The sequence below is a fragment of the Miniopterus natalensis genome, chromosome 4, assembly GCF_054644295.1.
Source record: "Miniopterus natalensis isolate mMinNat1 chromosome 4, mMinNat1.hap1, whole genome shotgun sequence".
Lineage (NCBI taxonomy): Eukaryota > Metazoa > Chordata > Mammalia > Chiroptera > Miniopteridae > Miniopterus > Miniopterus natalensis.
In genome coordinates this window covers 10955545-10978127 of record NC_142084.1, presented here as the reverse complement: position 1 = coordinate 10978127, position 22583 = coordinate 10955545, and the positions used below count along the sequence as shown (strand labels likewise).

The window sequence follows — 22583 nt, the reverse complement described above, 5'->3', positions numbered from 1 at the left end:
AATTACTAATATTTACTGAAAACCTTCTGTGGACCAGATGATGATAAATGTTTTGCATTCACGTACTCATTTATTTTTCTCAACAGCCCTCCACGGCAGGCTACAATTATCTGCATTTTACAATGAGGGAAACAGGAAGCTAAGCAATTTGCTGGTAAATTGAAAATAGCCTAGATTTAAATCAAGCTCCGTCTGACTTGAGAAAATCAAGCTTCTTTCTGAAAGAGGGAAATTTTCTTAATGCTATTTGTGGTTTTTAGATGGTTATAAGCCAACTTAAGTAGGCCAAACTGCTAGAAATATTTCTTGTTTCTCTATCCAGAAGCTGCCCTTGGCTTTAACTTTTGGATGGCAGTCTTTCTAAGAGGTATCATGGGTGGAAATCGTCTTTAAAAAAAAAAAAAATTAATGTTCCCAGTAATTTGTCAAAATCTACCTAATAGATCCTTGCCAGCACTCATTTTACAGCATTCCTCTAGGATACTCATTAGCAGTTAACTATAAAGAAAATAATTCTGAAAAGAAAGAAATCTTGGATTCAATACTGAATGAAGATTATAGGAATATGCCATGGCTATTAATATGAGATGCAGAGCATATTACGAAGCAGTTCCTTGGTTCTGGAAATGAGGAGATAAGCAGTCTGCCAGTTCTTAACCACTTTTCATTCATAATCTTCTAATTCCATGCCCCCTCCCGTCATTCCAGTCCTTTAAGCTTCTCCCTGCTCCTGGATCTGGGCAACTCTAATCCAGATCACTTAGAGCTTAACCAATTAAAACATTCTTCTCCAAAAACAAACAAATTCACTGTGGAAAATGTGTACCCCACAGATAAGCAAAGGGGACATTAAATTAATCCCTCTGCTTACCGATATTTATGGATTCCTTCTAGACCTTTGGTCTGTGCACACACAAACACACCTTTTTTTAAAGTTGCATCATATTGAATTTTTGGAACCTAAATTTTCACTTCACAATGTAATCACAGGAATAACAGACATTATACAGTGAGCATTTATTATGGCCCAAGCACTTTGCTAAATGTTTAACATTTATTGTATCATTAAATTCTCGAAGCAACCCTATAAAATAGGTTTCACTATTATTTGGATTTCACACACACACAAAAAATCAGGCCTAGAGAGAAACTGACATGGTCATAATCACACAGCAAGTGACTGATAGAACACAAGGTTAAACTCCAGTGTAAAAACATCTCAAATATCGATGGTGATGGTGATGAAGGTGATGATGGTGGTGATGGTGATGGTGGTGGTGGTGGTGGTGGTGGTGGTGGTGGTGATGGTGGTGATGGTGGTGGTGATGACGGTGGTGGTGGTGGTGGTGATGATGGTGGTGATGATGGTGGTGGTGGTGGTGATGACCAAAGTGATGGTGATGATGGTGATGGTGATGGTGGTGGTGGTGGTGGTGGTGGTGGTGGTGGTGGTGATGATGATGGAGGTACAATGACTCACATTTACTGAGCTCTTCCAATGTGCCCAACACTGTTCTAAGTAAGCATATTACGTCATTTAAACTAAATACAACTCTATGAGGCAGGTACTATTGTTACATCCACTTGAGACTTCAGACTGAGAAGTTCTGCCCAAGGGGAGCTGTGGATACAGCCCTCGGGGCCTGACACCAGCCCTGACTTCACGCTCTGCTTCGTTACCTCCCCACCTGGGTCCATCAACAAGCTTCAGCTAAAACTGACACCCACTTCGCTGACTCCAGAGCTGGGTCTAGACAACTAGCACTCTTCATGTTTCCTTGCCCATGTAGAACTGTTGTTTTTAATGGTCACATGATACAAAACACAGGGCTGCATCAAAATTCCTTTACCCAGTTTCTTTACTGAACATTAGGCTGTTTCTCGTTCTGAAATACGAATTCATTATAAAAATCCTGTCAGCAACTTAATTATTTCCTTGTGATAAACTCCCAAAGACTTCCTGGTCAAAGGGTATATATGTCAATACATTTTCCCCCTGAAAGTTAGGTTTATTTCAGGCTGCATTATCAATATCTTAATCTTCTCAAAAAGATAAGTGAAAATGGTCCTTCATTATGATATTAAAATTGCATTTCTTTAATTTGTAAGTTGCCTGTTCATGTTCTTTGCCCATTTTCTATTAGGGTTTTAATCTTTTTTTACATATTCTGATATTACTTAATGATTATATAAAGTATTCTTGCCCTTTATATATTAATAATATAAATTCTAGTGAATGTGTTATAAATATGATTTCCTACTTTTTAGTCACTATTGTTCTTATGGCATTTTGACATGAACTATTTTTCTGATATCAAATCATTAGTCTTCTTACTTTATAGTTTCTATTTCTTATGGTATTCTTAGCAAGACCTTCTTACCTCCAGATTTTTAATATGGCTGCCTAATATTTTTATTATTATAATTTCTTTTTTACTTAATCCACGTATGTATTATATTGACTGAAGATATGAGATAAAAGATCCAACTTTATTTTTTGTTGGATTATTAAATAATTGTTTTAAGGTCACTTATTAAATAAGATCTTGTCCATGTTGAGTCAAAATATAGTCATCATAAACTAAGTTATGTGCTAGGATCTATATCCTGTGTCTTTCAGAGCTTAATCATTATGGCTTTATGATATAGTTTAGTACATGAGATGCAAGTCCCTTTATACGTTTTCAGAAAACCATCACTCACATGTTTTTTGTAGATGAAATTTACGTATTTCTATTGCATTAAAGTTATAGATTGCCTTTGGAGCCCTTTCTTTACATCCTGACCAGAATCTCCTTTCCAGTTGTTTTAAAATCTGAAAACCAAATTATGGAAATCCAAATAGCTAATAAGGACACTGAAATATGGCCAAGCTTATTAGTAATCGGGGGAGTGTCAATTTCAACCACAAGGAAAGACAATTACACACTCGCAAGACTGGCAAAAATCAAAAGCTTAGTTAATACCAAGTGTGGATAAGCAGGTTGGAGGTCTGATATGGTGCTGGCCATCGTGTTAATTGGTACAACCACTGTGGTAAAGAGGCTGGTGTTATCTAGTGTATGTAAAGATACACATTCTGTGCCCAGCAGTGCCCCTTGCAGAAATGTGCTCTGAACATGTATGGGCTTGCAGAAGGTCTACCTGTCCAGGAATGTTCATGAGAGGGCTGTTCGCAATACTCTGAAAACAATCCAAACAGCTATCAGCAATAGGGTAGGTAGATAAATTATAGTATGTTAATAAGGCACTGAATGTGAGCTGCTGAAACCACGTGGGGCAATTTTAATAAATCCTACACTTGTCATCTTGAACGAGAAAAGCAAGACACCAAAGAAAACAAGGAGTGGGATTTAACATATATGATATACACACACACATATATATGCACACACACATATTTATACATATTATATATACAGGGGTGGGCAAAAGTAGGTTTATGGTTATAATACAAATAAATAATGCATAATAAATAACAGTACAAGAATGAACTCTTGTGTTTCGTGTACTCACAACTGCAAACCTACTTTTTTTTAAATAAGTTTTTATTGGTTTTAAAGAGAGAGGAAGGGAGTGGGAAGAAGGGGAGGAAGAGAGGGAGAGGGAGAGGGAGAGGGAGAGGGAGAGGGAGAGGGAGAGGGAGAGGGGAAGGGAAGAGAAACATCAATGTAAGAGAGAAACATTGATCGGTTGCCTCCAACACATGCCCCGACGGGAGATTGAACCCACGACCTGGACACGTGCCCTGATGGGGAATCGAACTGGTGACCTTTTGGTGCACGGCATGACACTCAGCCAACTGAGCCATGCTGGCCAGGGCTATAGACTTACTTTGCCCACCCCTGTACATATATATATGTACACATATATAACATATAGGCAAAACTGAAGTATGGCTTAGAAATGCATGTTTAGAGAGTAAATCTGTGTAGAAAGGGAACAAAATCACTAACATAAATTCAAGATAGTGGTTATTTCTAGGGTTGTGAACAAGACAGGAACGATGGTGGGGGTCAAGATTCTATTGTGTGACCTTTGATGGCCCTCTGGCCATTCGCTTATAACTCCTTGTTAAATTGCTCTTTTCTGTTTGATCTTCTTTTCTGAAATACTTTAAAAACCAAACCAAATACCCAATGGCCGCTTGAAGGAAGCTTCGTCCCTCTGCACCTCTATCTGTACCTTCTCAGGGGCAGGGGAGCCCCTGGCAGGGTTGACCGGAGCCCCTCATTATCTCTCTGCTCTGGTTTTTCAACTCTTGGAGGGCTCAAAGAATTACCCATCTGTTGTGCCTTCATGTGTTGGCAGGATGTTTTTTCTTCATGTTCTACCAAAATTCCTCAGTGCCTAGCACACCGTGAATATTTGTTGAATGAATGAACATATATTCAGCCCGGCCGGGCGTGGCGCAGCGGTTGAGCGTCGACCTGGGATCCAGGCGATCAGGGTTCGATTCCTGGTCAGGGCACATGCCTGGGTTGCGGGCTCGATCAATGACTCTCTCATCATTGATGTTTCTCTCTCCCCCTCCCTCTCCTTTCCTCTCTCTGAAATCAATAAAGATATATTTTAAAAAACAAACAAACAAAAGAATGAACATATATTCAATTGTCCTCATGCTGGAAACAGGATAAGTAGAAAAGAAACAAAAAGATGCTCATGTAAACTCCAGGGATGATCCGAGATGACAGAACTCACAGCTTTTATCGGGGAATGCTGCTCTGATAGGTATTTTCCTAGCACGATGGTCTGTTTATCCCTCAAAGCTCTCTGCAGCTTTTCTAAGTGAGATGCCTGTCGCCCTGGGGGACTCTGAGATGTCTTGCTGTGAGATACTGAGAGGGGGAAGCAGAACTCTAGTCCATTCTGGCCAGTCTGTGGGGTGCCCTGGAGTCAGGGCCATTATCTCCCAAATCGCCCAGGGACCTGGGACCTACAGGAAGGGTGCAGGGATGCGTGAAAGGTGACTCCATAGGGAACGGGCCTGCTCAGCCCTGCTGCTGCGGCTCGTCCAGGCAGGGTCAGCCCTGGGCACTGGGATGTCAACATTCTGCCTCTAACTGGATGTTGTCCTTACGATTTTACTGAGAACTGTGTGTGCAGGCCCCACAGTCCAACAATATTCTTTGTTCAGAGCCAGCACCTCACTATGGAAGATGTCAAGTGCGTGTAGCTCTTTGGGTAGTAAAATTCCCATCATTATAGATGTTTGCCTCCCTAGAAGAGTGCCTAATTCTTTTAATCCTCCCCTGAGGATATATTTATTGATTTTAGAGAGAGGAAGGGGGAGAGAAAGGGAGCGAGAGAAACATCTATGTGAGAAACATCCATTGGTTGCTTCCCATACGTGCGCTGACCAGGGACCAAACCCGCAACCTAGGTATGTGCCCTGACTGGAATCAAACCCGCAACCTTTGGTATATGGGACCACACTCCAACCAACTGAGCCACCCGGCCACGGCAAGAAGAGTGCCTGAATTTTTTAGCACTCTCTAGGGGCCAGGGGCCGTGCTGAGATTTTGGCATGCGCTGTCTCATTTAATTTCTCCTCTCTCGAAAGATTGCCCTTATTCTGATCTTGCTGGTGAGGATTCTCAAGTTCACAATAAGAGCTGCTCAAGGTCACAATAAGTGATGAAGGCAAGTTTTGAACACAGACAGGACAACTCCAGAAATAACAATTGCAGGCATTGCTTGATTCATTGATTCAGCAGCTTTCATTCATTCAGTGGATGTCTCTTGAGTGACTCTACATGCCCGGCTCAATAGTGGACACTAGGAATGCAGTGGTGAGCAAGCAGATAAGATTCCCTCCCTGCTTTGTGTTTCATTCTTCCTACTCCAGCCCTTAGGAGTTAGGGATACACCTGGAAGAGTAGGTAGGATGTAGAAGGTTCACCTTGTGTCAAAGGGCTTAGAGAATGCCCAAGGGGGGATTGCATTGGCCTTAACATTGACTATAGCTCTGCCTTCCACTGGAGTCCATTCAAGGAACTATGTTACACCGTGTAAGTGCCCCACAGTTGATATAAAGCATTGTCTCTCTCAGAGTGCCCACTCCCTCTCCCCTCCTTCCCTCATGCCCAACACAGGATTCAAATGTTGTCCTTGCCTCCCCAAGATGACTGAGACGGAGAGCCAGTCCAACACCTGTGGGCCACCAAATGTCAGCCCTTTAGCCCAAACCTGCCCAATCGAGACAACATGTTGCCTCGGCCTTCTCGGTTTCAGGGTCAGCCACACATTTGAGGCCTGATGGGATCTAGTTTTTCATAGGTGCATGTTCCAAATAAGAGAGGAACGTGTCCACTAAGGCCTGTGGCTACCTGTTGTGTTGGTTGATCAATGAGGCTCCTGAGAGCGACTAGAAAATTAGAAGGTTTGCTGCTGTGAGCGATCCAGCCATTGATGGAAAACCTCCCTACAAGTGTTTCGCCTTTGGAGGACCATGGTGGGCGAAATAGATTGTTAATGTCTCAGGAAATAAAAGAGACCTAATTTTCTGTGTTTGCAGCGCCCGAGATGTTCAATTCCAGAAGGGAAGCCGGCTATTCCTTTGCTGTTGACTGGTGGTCCCTGGGAGTGACGGCCTACGAGCTTCTGAGAGGCCGGGTACAGTAGAAATGCAGTTCTCTTTGGTTATTCTTCCAGCAATGTCCATTTTTAGAATGAAAAGATGGATTTTTAATTTTTTTTGCTAAAAATCAAGCCATTGTTTGAGAGGTGAAAATGACTGCGCCATGTGATGCATTAACCCTTGGGACGCCTGCACTCATTCATTCTTCTAGCTATGGGGCCAAGCATGTGAGTTCACATTGTCATGCAGATAAAATTCAGTAAATAATGTGGAGACTATAAATCCCCAGGGAGGGGAGATCAATATGCCTCACTAAATAGTTTGTATAAATGTATTTGTTTGTTTAAAGAAAAGCATTTTGCAGTCACGGTACAAGACTCTAACTCAGACACGCTTCCCCAAGGCGAGTGTGAATTATTAATACAACACAATTTATGCCCTGACTTGTTGGATTCCTGCCTGTCATTTGGCTCCTGGGTTCTGGGTTCAGTGGCAAATTACCGTAGTTTTTCTTTCAAAAGAAACATTTCTTAAACTAAGAAAATGCCTAGCAAGAATTTTCCTAAGAAACTATTTTTTCTCCCCCCCATATATTATTATTTTTTACCTCTATTGTGGTTCCCTGTTATCTATCTGATGGATCAATATTGTCAGATTCTTTTTTTTTTTTTTGCTTCAGAAAGGCGAAGAAAAGTTACTATTAGGTTGCTGTGTGAGACAGAGACATTTAAGTTCTACTCTCAGCAAATTTCACTGATACAATACACAGTGTTATCAACTTTAGTCACCAGGTTTTACGTTAGATCCTCAGCCCCTGTTCATCTCAGAGCTCACAGTTTGTACCTTTTACCAACTTCTCCCTATTTCCCCCTCCCCGTAGCCCCTGGCAACCTCTTTTGTTATCTATTTTAGACTCCACATTATAAGGGAGATCCTACAGTATCTGTCTTTCTCTGTCTGACTCATTTCACTTAGCGTAATGCCTTCGCGATCTGCCCATGTTGTTGCAAACAGCACGTAGATCCCTCTGTCCCACCCTTGCCCAGCCACCTGCTGACGGACGCTTAGGCTGTTCGCGCGCCTTGGCTTTTGTGAGTGTGCTGTGGAGAATGTGGGGGTGCAGTTCATTCTTCTAAAGCACAGATGTGAGCTTTCACCAAAAAAATAAAAATGCTGCTGCTCCCGGTGCTTTGCATATTCACACACATGAGCGTGCACGTTCGCACGCACACACACACACACACACACACACACACACACGTATACACATACACACATATACACACACATGCACCCTTCACATGACTTACCCCACCCAACGAATACAAGCAACCTTCAGGTGTCTTGTCTGCCCTTTAGAACCAGATTAACTTTTCAGATTTTGCTTCAATTTGATGACCCTGACTCAGGATAAACTCACTTCTGCCTCTTCGGATTTCCCCCTCTCGAGGCATCTTGGGCCTTTTCTTTTTTTAACCTCATGTTCCTTTACCTGTAAAGATATTTGCCAAGGTCAGCCCTGATCTTCCTAAAGAATCACTCAGATTCGTTTGGGAATTGCCAAATTCAGTTTGAGTAAAGTTAAGGATGTGTCTTGCAAGACCTGTCGGGATCTTTATATTCACTGTATATTGATCGTTTCTGAGAAAAGACCCGCCGCCATTAGACTGCCCCACATTTCTTTGCGGGGCAGGCCCTTCTCCAGGCCTTTCTTATTCAAACCCGGCCCACTCTCATGGCCCCGACAAGGCCCATCTCTGAAGGAACCTTCTCCGATCTCTGGCTGAAATGCTCTGTAGCTCTCCCAAGTATTTATGCACTTGATTTCTCTCATGACCCTTCTGAATTTAAAATTATTGGAAAATATAGAGAAGCAGAAAAATGAAGGTAAAATCAGCCATATCCACTAAGGCCGAGAATATTCTCAATTAAAAAATTAACCCCTCCTTTGGCCTTCCAGTCCCACCTTTCATTATTAACAGTCAGCCATACTCAATTCCAAAGCTTTTCTATTTTTATAAGGCTAATCTATTTTCACGCACAAACCTATGTACATTATCATTGTTTTAGCAAAAGTAAAATATAGTTTATCTCTCTCAGACTTTTTTCCCACTGAAGATCAAATGTAGCACTTTCTAGATCAGAACACCGAAATCTGTTTTATTTTTTTAGGATTAAAGCCACTTTGTAAATATATTGCCCTTGTAAATTTTTCCAGGCATATCGATTTTTATGTTTTTCTCTCTTCTGTGTCCTGAGACTGTAAATTCACGAAAGGCGAAGCATGTTTCTTACATACTTCAGCAGTAGCCGCGGTATTTAACTAGGTAGACAGATGTCTAGTGAATGAATGCAGAAACGAGCCTCTACAAATCAGTTCTGACACATTCCAGGAAGAATCACCAAGTAGGCTGCAGGGAATTATGTTTCAAAACAGAGCTAATCGGAAGAAATGAAACACAGCATTTTATTACGACCATTAGCACGACTAAACCAGAGAAAGTGTGCTAAACAGTCCTTTCTCCACGCTTACAAATTCTTATTTACAGAAAAATATATGCCTCCAAGAGAAATGTGCTCGGAAGCATCCCCGTGGTCTCTGAGCTTGATCACGGCTGCGATGAACGGGTCCCCTAGCTGTGACCTGCTCTGTCATCTGTTCCCAGGCTGTCATTGTCACTGTAAAGGCAAGGCCCGTGACTTTTCTGGTTCTGTGTTTTCCATAAGTATTAGCTTGTCATAGGGATGCATGGAGTTTTGCCCTAAGTGTACATTCCTCGCAGTTCTTGCTGTGTACCCCTGAAATATGATAGCACAGAACTCCACTTTCTCCCACCTACACTCTACCTTTTCCACGTTGTTCATTATTTATATTCTCACTTAATTTCTTTTTTTTTTTTCTAATATATCTTTATTGATTTCAGAGAGAGGAAGGGAGAGGGAGAGAGAGAGAGAAACATCAATGATGAGAGAGTCATTGATCGAGCCCGCAACCCGGGCCTGTGCCCTGACTGGGAATCGAACCCCGATCGCCTGGATCCTAGGTCGATGCTCAACCGCTGAACCACGCCCGGCCGGGCCTCACTTAATTTCTATGCTGCCTTAAAGTTGTTCGATGCATCCTGGCATGGACACTGTAATTTCCCTTTATAGAATGAATCCGTTCACTGACATGTGAGAGTACAGTCTCTATAACCCCCTGTGGCTTCCCTAAGGAGACGATAAGCTCCACCAACCTCGAAATCATGTCTGTCTTGTACTTTATGGTTCTTCATCCCCAATGCCCCCTAGAGCTGCTGGGACGTAGTAGGCATTCAATTAATTTTTGGTAAAAGACGAAGTATATAAACCTAGCCGTTAATGAATTAACACAGATTTTTAAAATTTAGAACTAGATAAATAAGTCATTGTATAAGACAAAGGCAATTGGACTAGTTTTAATAAGCTGATAGGCCATGAGGATTTAAAAAAATATATTAAAAACCAGTCGCACGGCCTTCTGAGTAAACGAAAAGGAAACACTGTGAAGCCAGTTGCTTGCAGCCTTCATCAGCAAATGATTCATCCATCAAATCATTTTGTGATTTTAGATGGTTAAGAAATAGTCGGTTAGGAAACAGCACGGAATCCAAGGAGGAAATTGGGAGGACGTTTACATGCACACGCACGGAAGCCTGGACACCTTGTACCCCAAACCTGCCCGCCTCTTAATGGTTCCCGGGGAGGAATGTCACGCAGGGGCCCTGCCCTGCGCCTGGTCAGCAGCCAGGAAACACTGACGTTGCTGATGAGGTGCCCAGCTCGCCTTTTCTGATACCGGGTTCAGGGTTCGTGGGTTATTTCCACTGTGCGGTTACTGAGGCCAGAATTAGCTTTATTCCATCTTGAGGGAGGAAAATCCACGACAGGTGTGTTTAGACCTTGCATAAAAAATGCAGCCTGGCCAGTCTTGTTTGCAGGGGCCACCTCCTAGCACTTCGTGGTTCCCTGAGTAAGTGGCACTGGCACATGGCTCATCCTGCTGGTCACTGTCCACATTTACATATCCCCCTTTTCCACCCTGTCTCAGAAATAATAAAAACCTCTCTCCTTCGTTGTTTCTAATATGCTAGCCACTCTTTCGAGAACATCAAAGGCTCTGTGCCATTCGATTTTCCCGACAGTCTCGTGAGGTGGTTCATTGTACAGATGAAGGAACCGAAACTCAATTTGAGTGACTCCGTTGAGCCCTGAAATTCTCTTGCCTTCAGAGCTCAAACACGCAATTATATTACCTTTTAAGACTGATTTACAACAGGGAAATAAATAAACTCCTCCATGTCTTCCAGGTTAGTTCATCAGTCCACAGTCATTTACTAAGTGTCTCCAAAGGGCCAGACACTTGGTACATGCCCATGTTCACATTAACCGGCCCATTGCTGGTTAATCCAACATGGAAATTTTGTTCCCTCAACAAACACATGTAATGAGCACCTGCTGGGTGCTAGGACGCATGGGGAAAATGTGAGTATGCTGTAATCTCTGGTTTTGAGTAACTCCCAGCTCACATAAAAGAGAAAATCCCAGGGTTGAGTCCTTCATGAAACAAAATTACTACAGGTAAAGGCTGACCTCTAGTGGATGTTTGTGAAAAGTGTAATAAAGCCACTTTTTTTTACGCCCCCCCACAGTCCCAGTTAAAACTATAAATGAACCTGGTTCTGTCCAAAATAAAAATATTTTTGCCTCACCATAAAATTTGCCACCCCGCTCCATACAACCAGGGACTCGTAACATTCGGACAGGGTTGAGGCCTTTTGGGTAACTTTCTACCCTGAACATATTATGATCCAAACAAGTGAAAAGAGGCATATGGTAAACTCTGAATCGTTTTAGAATCAAACTAACAATTGTTTAAAACTTCACCTTACTGAGCACGTGTCCAGTAATTTATGAAAATACGTTCATAGGTTGCCTCACAAAACAGTTCCAAATTAGCATCTCAGAGGTGGGTTTAGCCCACAGGAATGTTTTGTTTGGCCGAGGGGAATCATCAACTTTTACAGATTCTGAGATTTCAAACGAAACCATAGATTTTTCTGGTGTCTTTTTTAAAAAGTAGGAGATTTGGCCACACGGGACCATATGTGCATTTGCCAACAAGAGTACCAGCTGGAGGGGGTGAGAAAATGACACAGAGATTTTCCTGGTTGAAAATTTAACTTGGTTGAAAATTTAACTTGGAAACCTTTGCAAAGCAACGTTTTTTTCCTTGGACCCTGTAAACACGAAGCCTCTCCTTCCTCTCTCCCTTAAGAGACCCTACCATATTCGCTCCAGTACTTCCAGCAAGGAAATTGCCCACATGTTTGAGATGGCTGTTGTGTCCTACCCTTCTGCCTGGTCACAGGAAATGGTGTCACTTCTTAGAAAGGTAAGGAGATGAATTCCATGATAAACGAAACGATAAAAGCAGCAGGCGCTCTGGGTAGAGCTCAGCGCACAGTGTTGGAGGCCGCCCTGGCCGTGGACGTTTCCAGCGGGCTCTGCGGCTAAGAGCTTTCAGGCACGTGGCTTCAGTAGGCAACGCACGTGTCCTCCTGTATGTCCCAAAGTCACCCCAAGCGCAGTGTGTCCAAAGGGAGTTCTTGATCGCTCTGTATTTCCTGGGCTTTCTCCAAACTTCCCTGTCTCGGCAACTGGCCTGTCCGTCCGTCCCTTGTGCAAGCCAGAAACCAGAAACCATTCATCATCCCGGTATCCAATCCATCACCAAGTTCTGTAATTTGACCTTTTAAATAGTCTTTGAATCTGTCGCTTCTCTCCACCCCCATTGCTGTCTTCCCAACCCTGCAGCCATCAAGTCTTACAACTGCTTTGCCCTGTGCACTTTTTTTAAATCCTCACCTGAGGATATGCTCACTGATTTTAGAGAGAGAAAAGGGGGGCGGGAGGGAGAGAGAGAGAGAGAAACATCAATATGAGAGAGAAACATTGGCTGCCTTCCACGTGCTCCCCAACTGGAGACTGAACCCACAACCTAGGCATGTGCCCTGCCCAGGAACGAAACCTGCGACCTTTGGGGTGTGGAGCAGCTCCAGCCGTGCCACACCGTCCAGGGCACCCCGTGCAGTGTTCCACATTTCATTCTGCCCCACAGTGCTCTGTTCAGAGCAAACTGTGTTGTTTGCCATTGTGTTGTTCCCATTGTTCTCAGAGTAAAGATCAAAGTAATTTGTATGATAGAAAAGTTCTAACTACCTCTCACGCCTTGTTTTGGACTTTTGTCCCTCTGTTTATTACACGTAAACTGCTCTCGTCTTTTTCTCTTGTGTTTCCCCTCCCCCTCCTCCCCCTCCCATATCCATCCCTCACCCCAGGCCCTTTGCACACGCTACTCCCTCTGCCGAGAACACTGCCCCCTCCCCCCCCTTCCAGCTCCCTCCTTTAGACCAGGGCTGCTCAGTGCGATCCACCGACTGGGCCACATCCATGAACTGTTTCCTCCGGGTTCATGGCAAACGCAGGGTTTGTCATGAAACACTTAGAAATATTTTCAGCAATTTGCTCTTGCTGATGCCTCTAAGCACACGGTCAGTGGACCCATCTCCCTGAACGGGTCCAGGCCTCTTTGGCGACGCTGAGTTCAAGTCAAATCTACCTGCACGTGGTGTGCGGTTCCACACGGGCCAGGCACAGGCGCACCACGTACTGGGTTCGGTGGGTTGGAAATTAAAACAAGCAAGTGAACCAACAACTGGCCCTCCTGCGTGTTTGAGGACAGCCTTGGGCCTCAGCTCAAGCATCGCCCCCTGGGGAGGCCTCCCTCTGCGTGAGCTCACGCAGCACTTCCCTCCCCCAGCCCCTTTCTTAATTTCAAGGTCTGTGTCGCACGTGTGTGCCTCTTGGGTTGACGATCATCGTCCTCCGGGCTGCGTGAGAGCATCTGACCTGTTCCCCGTCGTATCCTCAGGCTCCAACACAGGGCCTGACAGGCGGGGACATGGGGCGCTTGAATGGACAAGCTGCCCACGTTCCCCAGGGTTCAGAACAGTCGTGGCGGGGGCTCAGTCGCGTGTCATGATAGCCTGGGAGGAGTAGGGCCCCACGAGGTGAGGGTGGCCCTCCTGCAGGAAGGGGGACTGCGCCGGTGGTGGCAGGTCAAGGAAAGGGGCTGGGGAGTCAAACCTGTGTCTCTCGTCTTTGGGGTCAAGTTCCCCGTTTCAGAATAGGGACACTGCCATTGGTCATGTCACAGATGAATAGGGTGGTGATTTTCCACAAACACATTTTCCTCAGGTCCAAGACAGCCCTCTTCACCCTAAAATTCTACCCTGGCGACCCCAGCTTGTCACCTCCAGGACAGCCCTCAGGTGGAATTGCCATTTCTCGTTTGAGCCACAGGGTTGTGGAAGTGTCGTTGGCTCTGGGGTGGTTACTGTTGGGGTGTGGGGGGGCTCTGTAATCCCAGTTCATAAAACCCAGAGCTACGGCAGTTACCTTAGTTACATCTTCTCTGGGTCACCCCCAGTATATTTTGGTTAGTTGTAAAAACAGCTAACGTTTTTAGTGGGAAATGAAGTTTTATAAGGCTGCAGCCTTATGAAATAGGTTATTCTCCCCTTTCTACAGATGGGTAAACTGAGATTCAGAGAACCAACTTGCCCACAGTTAGGAAGCAGGGGAATCTGCCATGAAAGATACGTTTGACTCAACAGGACAAGCTGTTTTCACTCCCCGCATTGCAAAAACCAACTTAAAATTCATTCTAACTGGGCATTATCTGCGCTATTTGCTTAGGGGTTTGAGAAGGGGAGCGCTGCCTTATTTCCTTCGATCCTACACTTGAAAACATCTAGAGGGAATGCGTATGATTTATTTTTGCCTTGTTTTGACTTTCCTCGCGATCTTAATGTTCCTATTCCACTGGCAGCTGCTTGAACCTGACCCGGACCAGCGGTTTTCTCGCTTGTCTGACGTCCAGAACTTCCCCTACATGGATGATGTGAACTGGGATGCAGTTTTGCAGAAGAGGCTCGTTCCGGGATTCATTCCTACTGTGAGTCAATCCTAACAAATCCATAGGACCTCTCACCAGTGCCTATCCCCCGTGTGCCAGATGCACAGCTGGGCTTGTTAGAGGACCACACAGGGGCTAAAGACAACTCAGATTCCTATTTTACAGATGAGGAAGCTGAGGCACACACAAAGAACTTGGCCACCAAAGGGCCCCATGCTAGCAAGCGGCCGAATTGGAACTCTAACCCAGGCCTACCTGTGCGCAGTTCTGGCTCCTAACCGCTTTCTGTGCATGCTTTTCAGGAAGGGAGCCCTAAGCCACCTAATACGTAGACCTCACTTAACATCATCGATAGGCTCTGACTTTTAAGAGAAACAACATAGAATGAAACCACTTTTACCATTGGCTGATTGACATAAACCACATTTACGTCCCCACACATCTCAATGCTAAGAGTTCAGCTCCTCAGCCCTAGGAGGACACAAAACCTCAAGGACCTGCTGCTGTCCTTTCCAGGAGTCTGCCAATTGAGAAACAAAGGGGCCACCTGCAGTACCTTCAGCCATAAAGATAAATTTTAAAAACATGAAATTCACACACATGAAATTAAAAACAAAGAAAGACAGAAAAAACAACGCTTTCTCCAATTCCAAACATGTAGGAATTTGTATCCGTGGGGCTCTGTGAGTCCCAGGACTGAAAACGGTTAGGGTTGGGGTGAGGTGTTTGTTCTTACCATTCATCCCTCTTATAGTCGTAATGACTGAGAGCCGAAGGGAAAGAATTCCCACTGCGGGGGTCCCCGGCCCGGGGCCCCCCGTGGCCGACTGCAGACCGCTGGTGAGAGCCAGAATCGGGGTGCAAGTGCACAGTGAGACGGCAGTGCACTGGATTCTGGGGGGTGGAGAGTCTACCTTATGGAGCGACCAGACGTTGGGGCCAAGGACTTACCGGGCTACTCTGCAGGGTCCAGTAGGGGCAGCTGGTGCCAGGTTGACCCATGACACTAGGCACCCCCTCCTGCTGCTTCCAGACCCCGCACCACTGCCATTAACCGCCAATCCTGCGCCCAGGGACACTCCACCTCCAGGTCTGACTTTTCTGTGAATGGGAATCACCTGGGGAGCATGTTCAACGTGCAGTGTCCTGGGCCTCGTGCTCAGAAACGCCGACGGGAGGAGCCTCCCTGGGTCACTGGGACACTGGGACGCTGAGCAAACAGCTCAAGCGAGTCTAACAACCCACACGACCCTTGGGACACACTTTGAGACACAGAACCCCAAAGCTCAAGCGTTAGAAAAATCATTGTCGTTTGATTTCAACTCACAGGAGGCTCATTGGGAGTTTAGAGAAATAAACAAAATATAGCCAAACTCACCCGGTACCCCGGGGTGCTCCGCTAGGCCTGCGTGCGTTTGCTCAGGTGTGGCTCGGGAAGGAGCCGGGGGTCCAGGGAGTGAGCCCGCCTGTCTTCCTCGCAGAAGGGCAGGCTGAATTGCGACCCCACCTTTGAACTTGAAGAAATGATTTTGGAGTCCAAGCCTCTTCACAAGAAAAAGAAGCGCCTGGCCAAGAAGGAGAAGGAGCTGAGGAAGTGTGACTCCTCGCAGGTGAGCAGGTCCCTGCGGCCTCCTGGGAGCCTTCGGGGGGCTGCTGCTGGGCTGGGAGCTTCTGCTGGGAGGTCACCTCAGCTCCCGGCTTCGCTGCCTTGTGGATGCGCAGGGAGCTGGACACCCAGGCAGCCCTGGGGACCTTGACAGCGACGTTTCGCGACCTCTAACTCTGTCGTGAACTTCATTCCGTCATGACGTCCTCCCAGCTCTCAGTTCACAGTCGTCAGTGTCCCGGGAGAGGCTCTAATTGGCCAAGCCCAGCCAGGTGACCACCCCGAACCAATTTTCAGCGGGCAGGTTTCCAAGCACAGGCATGCCTCATTTACTGCCCTTTGCTTTGATGTTGTTTTTAACAAACCGAAGGCAAGGCCCTCCACCAGCAAAAAAATTGCAACTCGCTTTATTGCGGCACTCGCTTTATTGCGGCACTCGCTTTATTGCGGCACTCGCTTTATTGCGGCACTCGCCTTATTGCGGCACTCGCTTTATTGCGGCACTCGCCTTATTGCGGCACTCGCCTTATTGCGGCACTCGCTTTATTGCGGCACTCGCCTTATTGCGGCACTCGCTTTATTGCGGCACTCGCCTTATTGCGGCACTCGCCTTATTGCGGTGGTCTGGAACCCGACCCACAGCGTCTTCAAGGCCTGCCGTGCACACATGGCTCTTTGGGGCCTCACTCCTACTGGGAGCACCCAGCCCTACAGGTGGTGTCCGTTCTTTGCTACAAGCAAAATTTCATGATATCGAGGCTAACAGAAGTAGAGAGCAGAAATGATGGAATTCTTATATGGTCAAGCACTATTTTTGGATTTTAGGCTGAGCTGACTTTGTAACTATATTATTCTGTCAGAGTTAGAGCTCAGATTTCAATGCAGTAACTTATAGGGACTCAGTAGGATTTTATACATGTGGTCCTATGTGTTATAATGATGAAGTAATCAACATTCACTTTGCGTCTAGTGGTCACCCATCCATCCATCCATCCATCCATCCATCCATCCATCCATCCACTCACCCACCCACCCACTCCTCCCTCCCTTTTTCCCTCCCTCCATTTATTTAGGCTACTTCTATTGAGAACCCATTACCTGCCAGGTCCTATGTTAAATACCAGAGAGAGTTGTAAGTATGATTCTTGCACTCAGTGACATTCCTGTTCTCAAAGACTGTATAGTCCTGTGGTGATGATAGCTCTGCAAACAAGTAAGAATGCTCAGTGTCCTTCATTTCTCTAGTCCTCAGGAACCACTATACCCTTTAAAGGCCAACCGAAGTCGCACCCTGTTTGTTCACAGGCTGGCCTCTTGCCTTACGTGTACTCTAGGGCCCTGCAAAGGGTGCTCATCTGTGCCACAAGCCGGCGGGCTTCGTTCTCTTCACTGTGACCGTCTTCCCTTGAAGGATCTCTTCTTCGTATCATCCCCAACTGGCGTCTCCAGACTCACTCCTCTCTATGTCCCTACACAGTTTGACTCGAGCTGGATCGAGGCCCCGAGTGTAGCAATATAAGATAGCATCTTTATTGCACATTTCCTACAGCTTTAGAGACAGCAGCAATTTGCAGGTAACAGTTTACCATGCCTGCTGGGCTCCCCATGGTGTGTCTCCTCTTCTCGCCCCATCCTGTCCTTGCCATCCTTGCCCTCCAACCACATAGGCCCTGAAGTGTCGGACCCTCAAGCACGGTAGGTTTCCTTCTTCAGGACCCTCGCTCTTCCTTTTTCCTGAATGTTCTCTTGGACCTTCCCATAGGAGCCTTTGTCTCGTCCTTTCCGCCCTTAATGCCACCTTGTCAATGATGAAGTCCCGTCACCATCGCTCTCCGAGCCCCTATTTTTAATTCCTTCATGACATTAACACCGTTTATAAGTATTTTACTTATATGTTTGTGTGTTTTTTCCTATTCCACTAAAATGAGGGCTTCTTATGGGCAAAGACCAGGTCAGTCTTACACACCATTATCTTCCTGGAACCCCAACCTCAATAAGTGGTTCAATACATTAAAAGAAAGAAAATGTTATAACTGGACAGTGGAAACTGGACATTGCTGTTCTTAGAGCTGCAAGGTCAGATTCCACCCATGGGACATCTTCCCCTGGTCCTTTGCCCTGGTTCTTACCTGCCCAGCCACCAGGTTGCAGCAGCAAGTCTGCCTCCCTCCCCGATGGCCTCTTACCCACAGTACAGACCCCAAACATTTTCTAATACAAACGAAAGGAAAAAGCAGTCTCCTCTTTCCCCAGGTCTCATGCCAACCTTAGAATCACTTACCAAGAAGTGGCTCTTCCTGTGATAAAAACACACACAGGCCTTTACATCACTGATCAGAGAAGTTTACATCCTCTTGGTCTTTTTGTTTTGTTTTTAACATTTTTATTCTGGGAAACATATATAACAAAAAATTTGCCATTTTTAAGTGTACAATTCAGTGGCACTAAGTTATTCACAGCATTTTGCAGCCACCACCATTTTCAAAATTTTTTATTACTCCAGGCTCCCTTCAATTTCTTTCAGCAATGTCTTTTACTTTTCAGAGTATAACTCTTTCACAGCCTTGGTTAAACTTTTCCTAGGAATTTTATTATTATGGATACTATGGAAATAGAATTTCCTTAATTTCCTTTCTGGATCATTGATTACTGGTGCATAGAATTAACTGATTTTTCTGCCAATTGTGCACACAGGAACTTTGCTGGACTCGTTTATTAGCTCTAGTACTTTCTTGTGGGTTCTTTGGGACTTTTATTACATGTAGGACCATGTTATCTGCAAATAGAAATAGTTTTACTTTTCCTTTCCAGTTTGGATGCCTTTCTTTCTCTTGCCTAATCGCTATGGCTATAGCTCCAGTACAATTCTGAATAACAATGGTGAAAGTGAGCATCTTTGTCTTTTTTCCCACCTCTGGGAGAAAGATTTTAGTTTTGATCACTGAGTATTTTGTTAGCTGTGGGGTTTTTGTAAATGCCTTTTATCACGTTATATTTTATTCAACATTTTATATATGTATATATGTTTATATAAATGTGTTTTATTCATATACTTTATATTATTTTATTATATATTTTTTATATAAAATGTTTTATATATGCATGTAATATTTATATAAATACATATATGTACATATAGAAATGTACATATATAAGAAAATATATAAACAATATTATGTAAATATATCTTAAAATAGGTAATACTTTATATGTTTATATATTTATATTTTATGTAATATTTTAGTGTTAAAATAGTTTTTCTAAAATTTTAGAGCAAAGCTGCTGTTCCTATGAGCTCTCTCAGATCATGTTTCTCCCAAAGCTTCATGTCCCCCGATACTAGAAACCCTCAGGGTTACCAGGACCCCTGGTTAAGAATAAGAGGAGGCAGAGTCTTATCTCTCCTTTCTTTTGTTCCCCCCACCCCCCAACCCTTCTCTGAAATGTCCTTTTTTTTTATAGTTTCCTCTCTTATCACTTAATCATTTGCTCATGAAAGAAAATAAACGCTTCAGTACTTGAGGACGTAGTATTTTCTAATTCCTAGAGTTTTAAAAAAATGAACGAATTATATTTTTTCCTTGGTGAAGAATATTTTTCATCAGAAGTACTTTGGAAGTACTTTGTTGCGGACTTCTAACACATTGGACCTAGGGCTGCACTGTCCTGGGCCAGAGGAGAACCTTTTGTTTTCTGAGATTCCGTTTTCCCATGACGATGCCAAGTCATTGATTGGTGTTGAAAGCCAGACAGTGAAACAGCAAAGCAAGTGATGCGCGTCTGTGAGAAACTCCCAGATAAAGGCAGCTGTTTGCTGCCACTGAAGTCTAGCCCCTGAACCCCAGCGAGGTTGTTGAGGGGAACATTCGATAAGAATTTAGGGTGAAGAGATGTTTCCAGGCTGTTTATTAAATTCAAGTAGAACCTCCAACCCTTTCACATGAGGGCCAGGAGATGACAGGTAAGTGACCAGCTCGGTGAGCCCTGTCCCCAAGGACATCAAGGTCATGAACCGTAACCCAAGTCTTCCTTGCTGGCTCGCTGCGGGGAGCAGTGCTGATGTGTTTTACCCTCTTGCTGTTTTTCCCCTAACTGCTCCCCTATTATTCTGGTTGGTGTCTCACTCCTGCTGCGAGCTTTGAGGGAGCGTCTGTTCTGAAGATGCATTGACTGGGCCATGCAGTGAACAGACGCTCAGTCGGTTAGTGGCTGCTGGAGGGCCCTCACTGATCTGCTCACGCTAATTCTACTTTCTTTTCTATGTTCACCTGGAAGACGTGCCTTCTTCAAGAGCACCTTGAATCGGTGCAGAAGGAGTTCATCATTTTCAACAGAGAAAAGTAAGTGAGCGGCTCCTGCAAGAACAGCAGCCCAGGGAGAATGATAGTGTTTCAGCCAGAATTCACTGGCAAAGCCTTAATATATTTTTAACATTTTTATTCATTCTGTTTACAAAAATGGTGACTGTCCATAATAGAACATTTGGAAATTTCAGGAACCCTTTTTTCTTGTAAGAGATTTCAAAGGTTGTACTAGGTAAACAAGCTTCCAGCTTCTGTTCATGGGAAGGGCCGAGGAATTGGGACTTCAACATTTAATATCTATGATGTTTTTAAGAAGGTGTCCCTGACCGCTTTACAAGTCACTGGACTTCATGCTATCATTTCAAATGCTTAAATCTCTCTTTTCAGTGAATAAACCCTCATTTCTTTTCTTCTTTTTAAGAGTAAAAAGAGACTTTAATAAAAGACAAGCAGATCTGGCCTTCGAAGAAACCAAAGACCCACAAGACGTGAACGGCCAGAATAACAACCTGTGAAGCCGTCGACATCTTCTTGGGACGTTTCCTGGCACCTCAGGCCAGCAAGTTCTGACTCCACATCGGGACGAGCTGACAGTAGTTCTCTCCGCACACCTCACACACCTTAGAAAATGTGAATGCCTGCCTTTGGAAGGAGGCGGCAGGATACAAAGGAGAGTTCCCTGGGCTCCCGGGGAACTGGTTGCACCATTAACAAACCGAGTGACCTTGAGCAAGTCACGTAACCACTTTTTCTGCTTCGGTTTATTCTAAAATGAGAGGGTTATACTAACGAGCTCTATTCTGCCTTTTTTATCACAACCAGTCTGTTATCCTAAACAGCCTTTATTTTTATTTCAAAAGGACTATTTAGATATAGGTTTTATTTTTCCACTCCTCCTAGTTACACTGTGACACATGGGCAAGTGGACGTAGGTGGGTGACTGAGTGAGGCTCTTCAGAGCTAGAAAACTTCATAAAGAGGATACCGTCCCCAAGCCTGATTGGACAGCAATAAGGAATTCAGTCAGGAAGAAATGAATGGGACCAGATTGAAGTGACACAGACTTACCTGGACCTTCCAGTGCTGTGCCGAAGTCACACATCACATCAGCTTGTCCCAGCCAGCAAGAGCCGGCTGCGCACACCTGTCCCAATGCCCTGTACAGTGGTATGAAGGTGGCAAGTTGAAACTGGTGATAATGGGCATTTACACCATGGGAATTGGCCAACGTTACACATCAGGGTGTTTCCCCCCGCATCCACCAAGCCATTTGTTAACTATTTACTAGCACACCACTTGCCTTCTAGTAATCATGATCCTTGAGAGCTAATGGTCCTCCTCAGATTATCGGAGACCTGCATCTGGAGGGGATCAGGAAAGATTTTGGTCGCATTGAAAGCATGTCCACCTTGTAGTACAGTGACGTGTCTTACACAGGAATTACAGTCTCAGTTAGAATGTGAGGCGAGTTTGGACAATAGTAAAATTTACCCTTGAAAATTCCCTGAACTTACCCACAATGTATGGTGGGCATCTTGTCTTAGTGAAGCCCAGGGCAGCGAGCCACTGTTTTTGGTTCATTTTGATTTTGTTTTCCACTTTTACTTTTGGCTGATATCAGATGAATCAAAAACGCTGAACCAATCGTACACGCATTTATAGAGCAGAAATGCACTTAGCACCGGGACCCTCACGTCTGCGAGGTTAGGGTCGTGGAACTAAGGGACCGCCTCCCTGCCTGTGCTCACTGCAAGAATGGCCGGCGGAATCGCCCAATTACTAGAAGATGGTTGATGTCTCACTGCTTTTCTTTATATTTTACTTATGTGTTTGTAAAACACCAGGTTTGACTCACCTAAGTGAAGTATGCATGTCATGTATCTCCTCTCTCCTGAAGATCTTTGCAGGAACTATTCGGGGCACCTACAGATGCCACTAACTAGGGAGTCAAGAAGTGAAGAGTCTTGGTGGGAGGTTGTTTTAACCTCTTGGCACCCCTTTTATGGAGAGTGTTGGCCTCACCAAGATGGCAGTAAGCTGGCAACAGGGAAGACCAGACTGGCCCATCTGGGAAAGCAGACAGATGGACGCAGG

General features: G+C 44.7%; 1 protein-coding gene across 1 annotated transcript in view; it reads left to right on the top strand.

The window, feature by feature from the left end:
- The window catches only part of STK32A (serine/threonine kinase 32A), an 88519-nt gene extending 67377 nt beyond the window's left edge, over positions 1–21142 (top strand). Inside the window, exons 8-13 of the mRNA XM_087815918.1 lie at positions 6518–6615; positions 11877–11993; positions 14493–14618; positions 16061–16189; positions 20461–20525; positions 20911–21142. Coding sequence (XP_087672044.1) covers positions 6518–6615; positions 11877–11993; positions 14493–14618; positions 16061–16189; positions 20461–20525; positions 20911–21004 — 629 coding nt within the window. The 3' untranslated portion in view covers positions 21005–21142. The remainder of the gene's footprint in view (positions 1–6517; positions 6616–11876; positions 11994–14492; positions 14619–16060; positions 16190–20460; positions 20526–20910) is intronic.
- The last annotated feature ends 1441 nt before the right edge of the window (positions 21143–22583 follow it).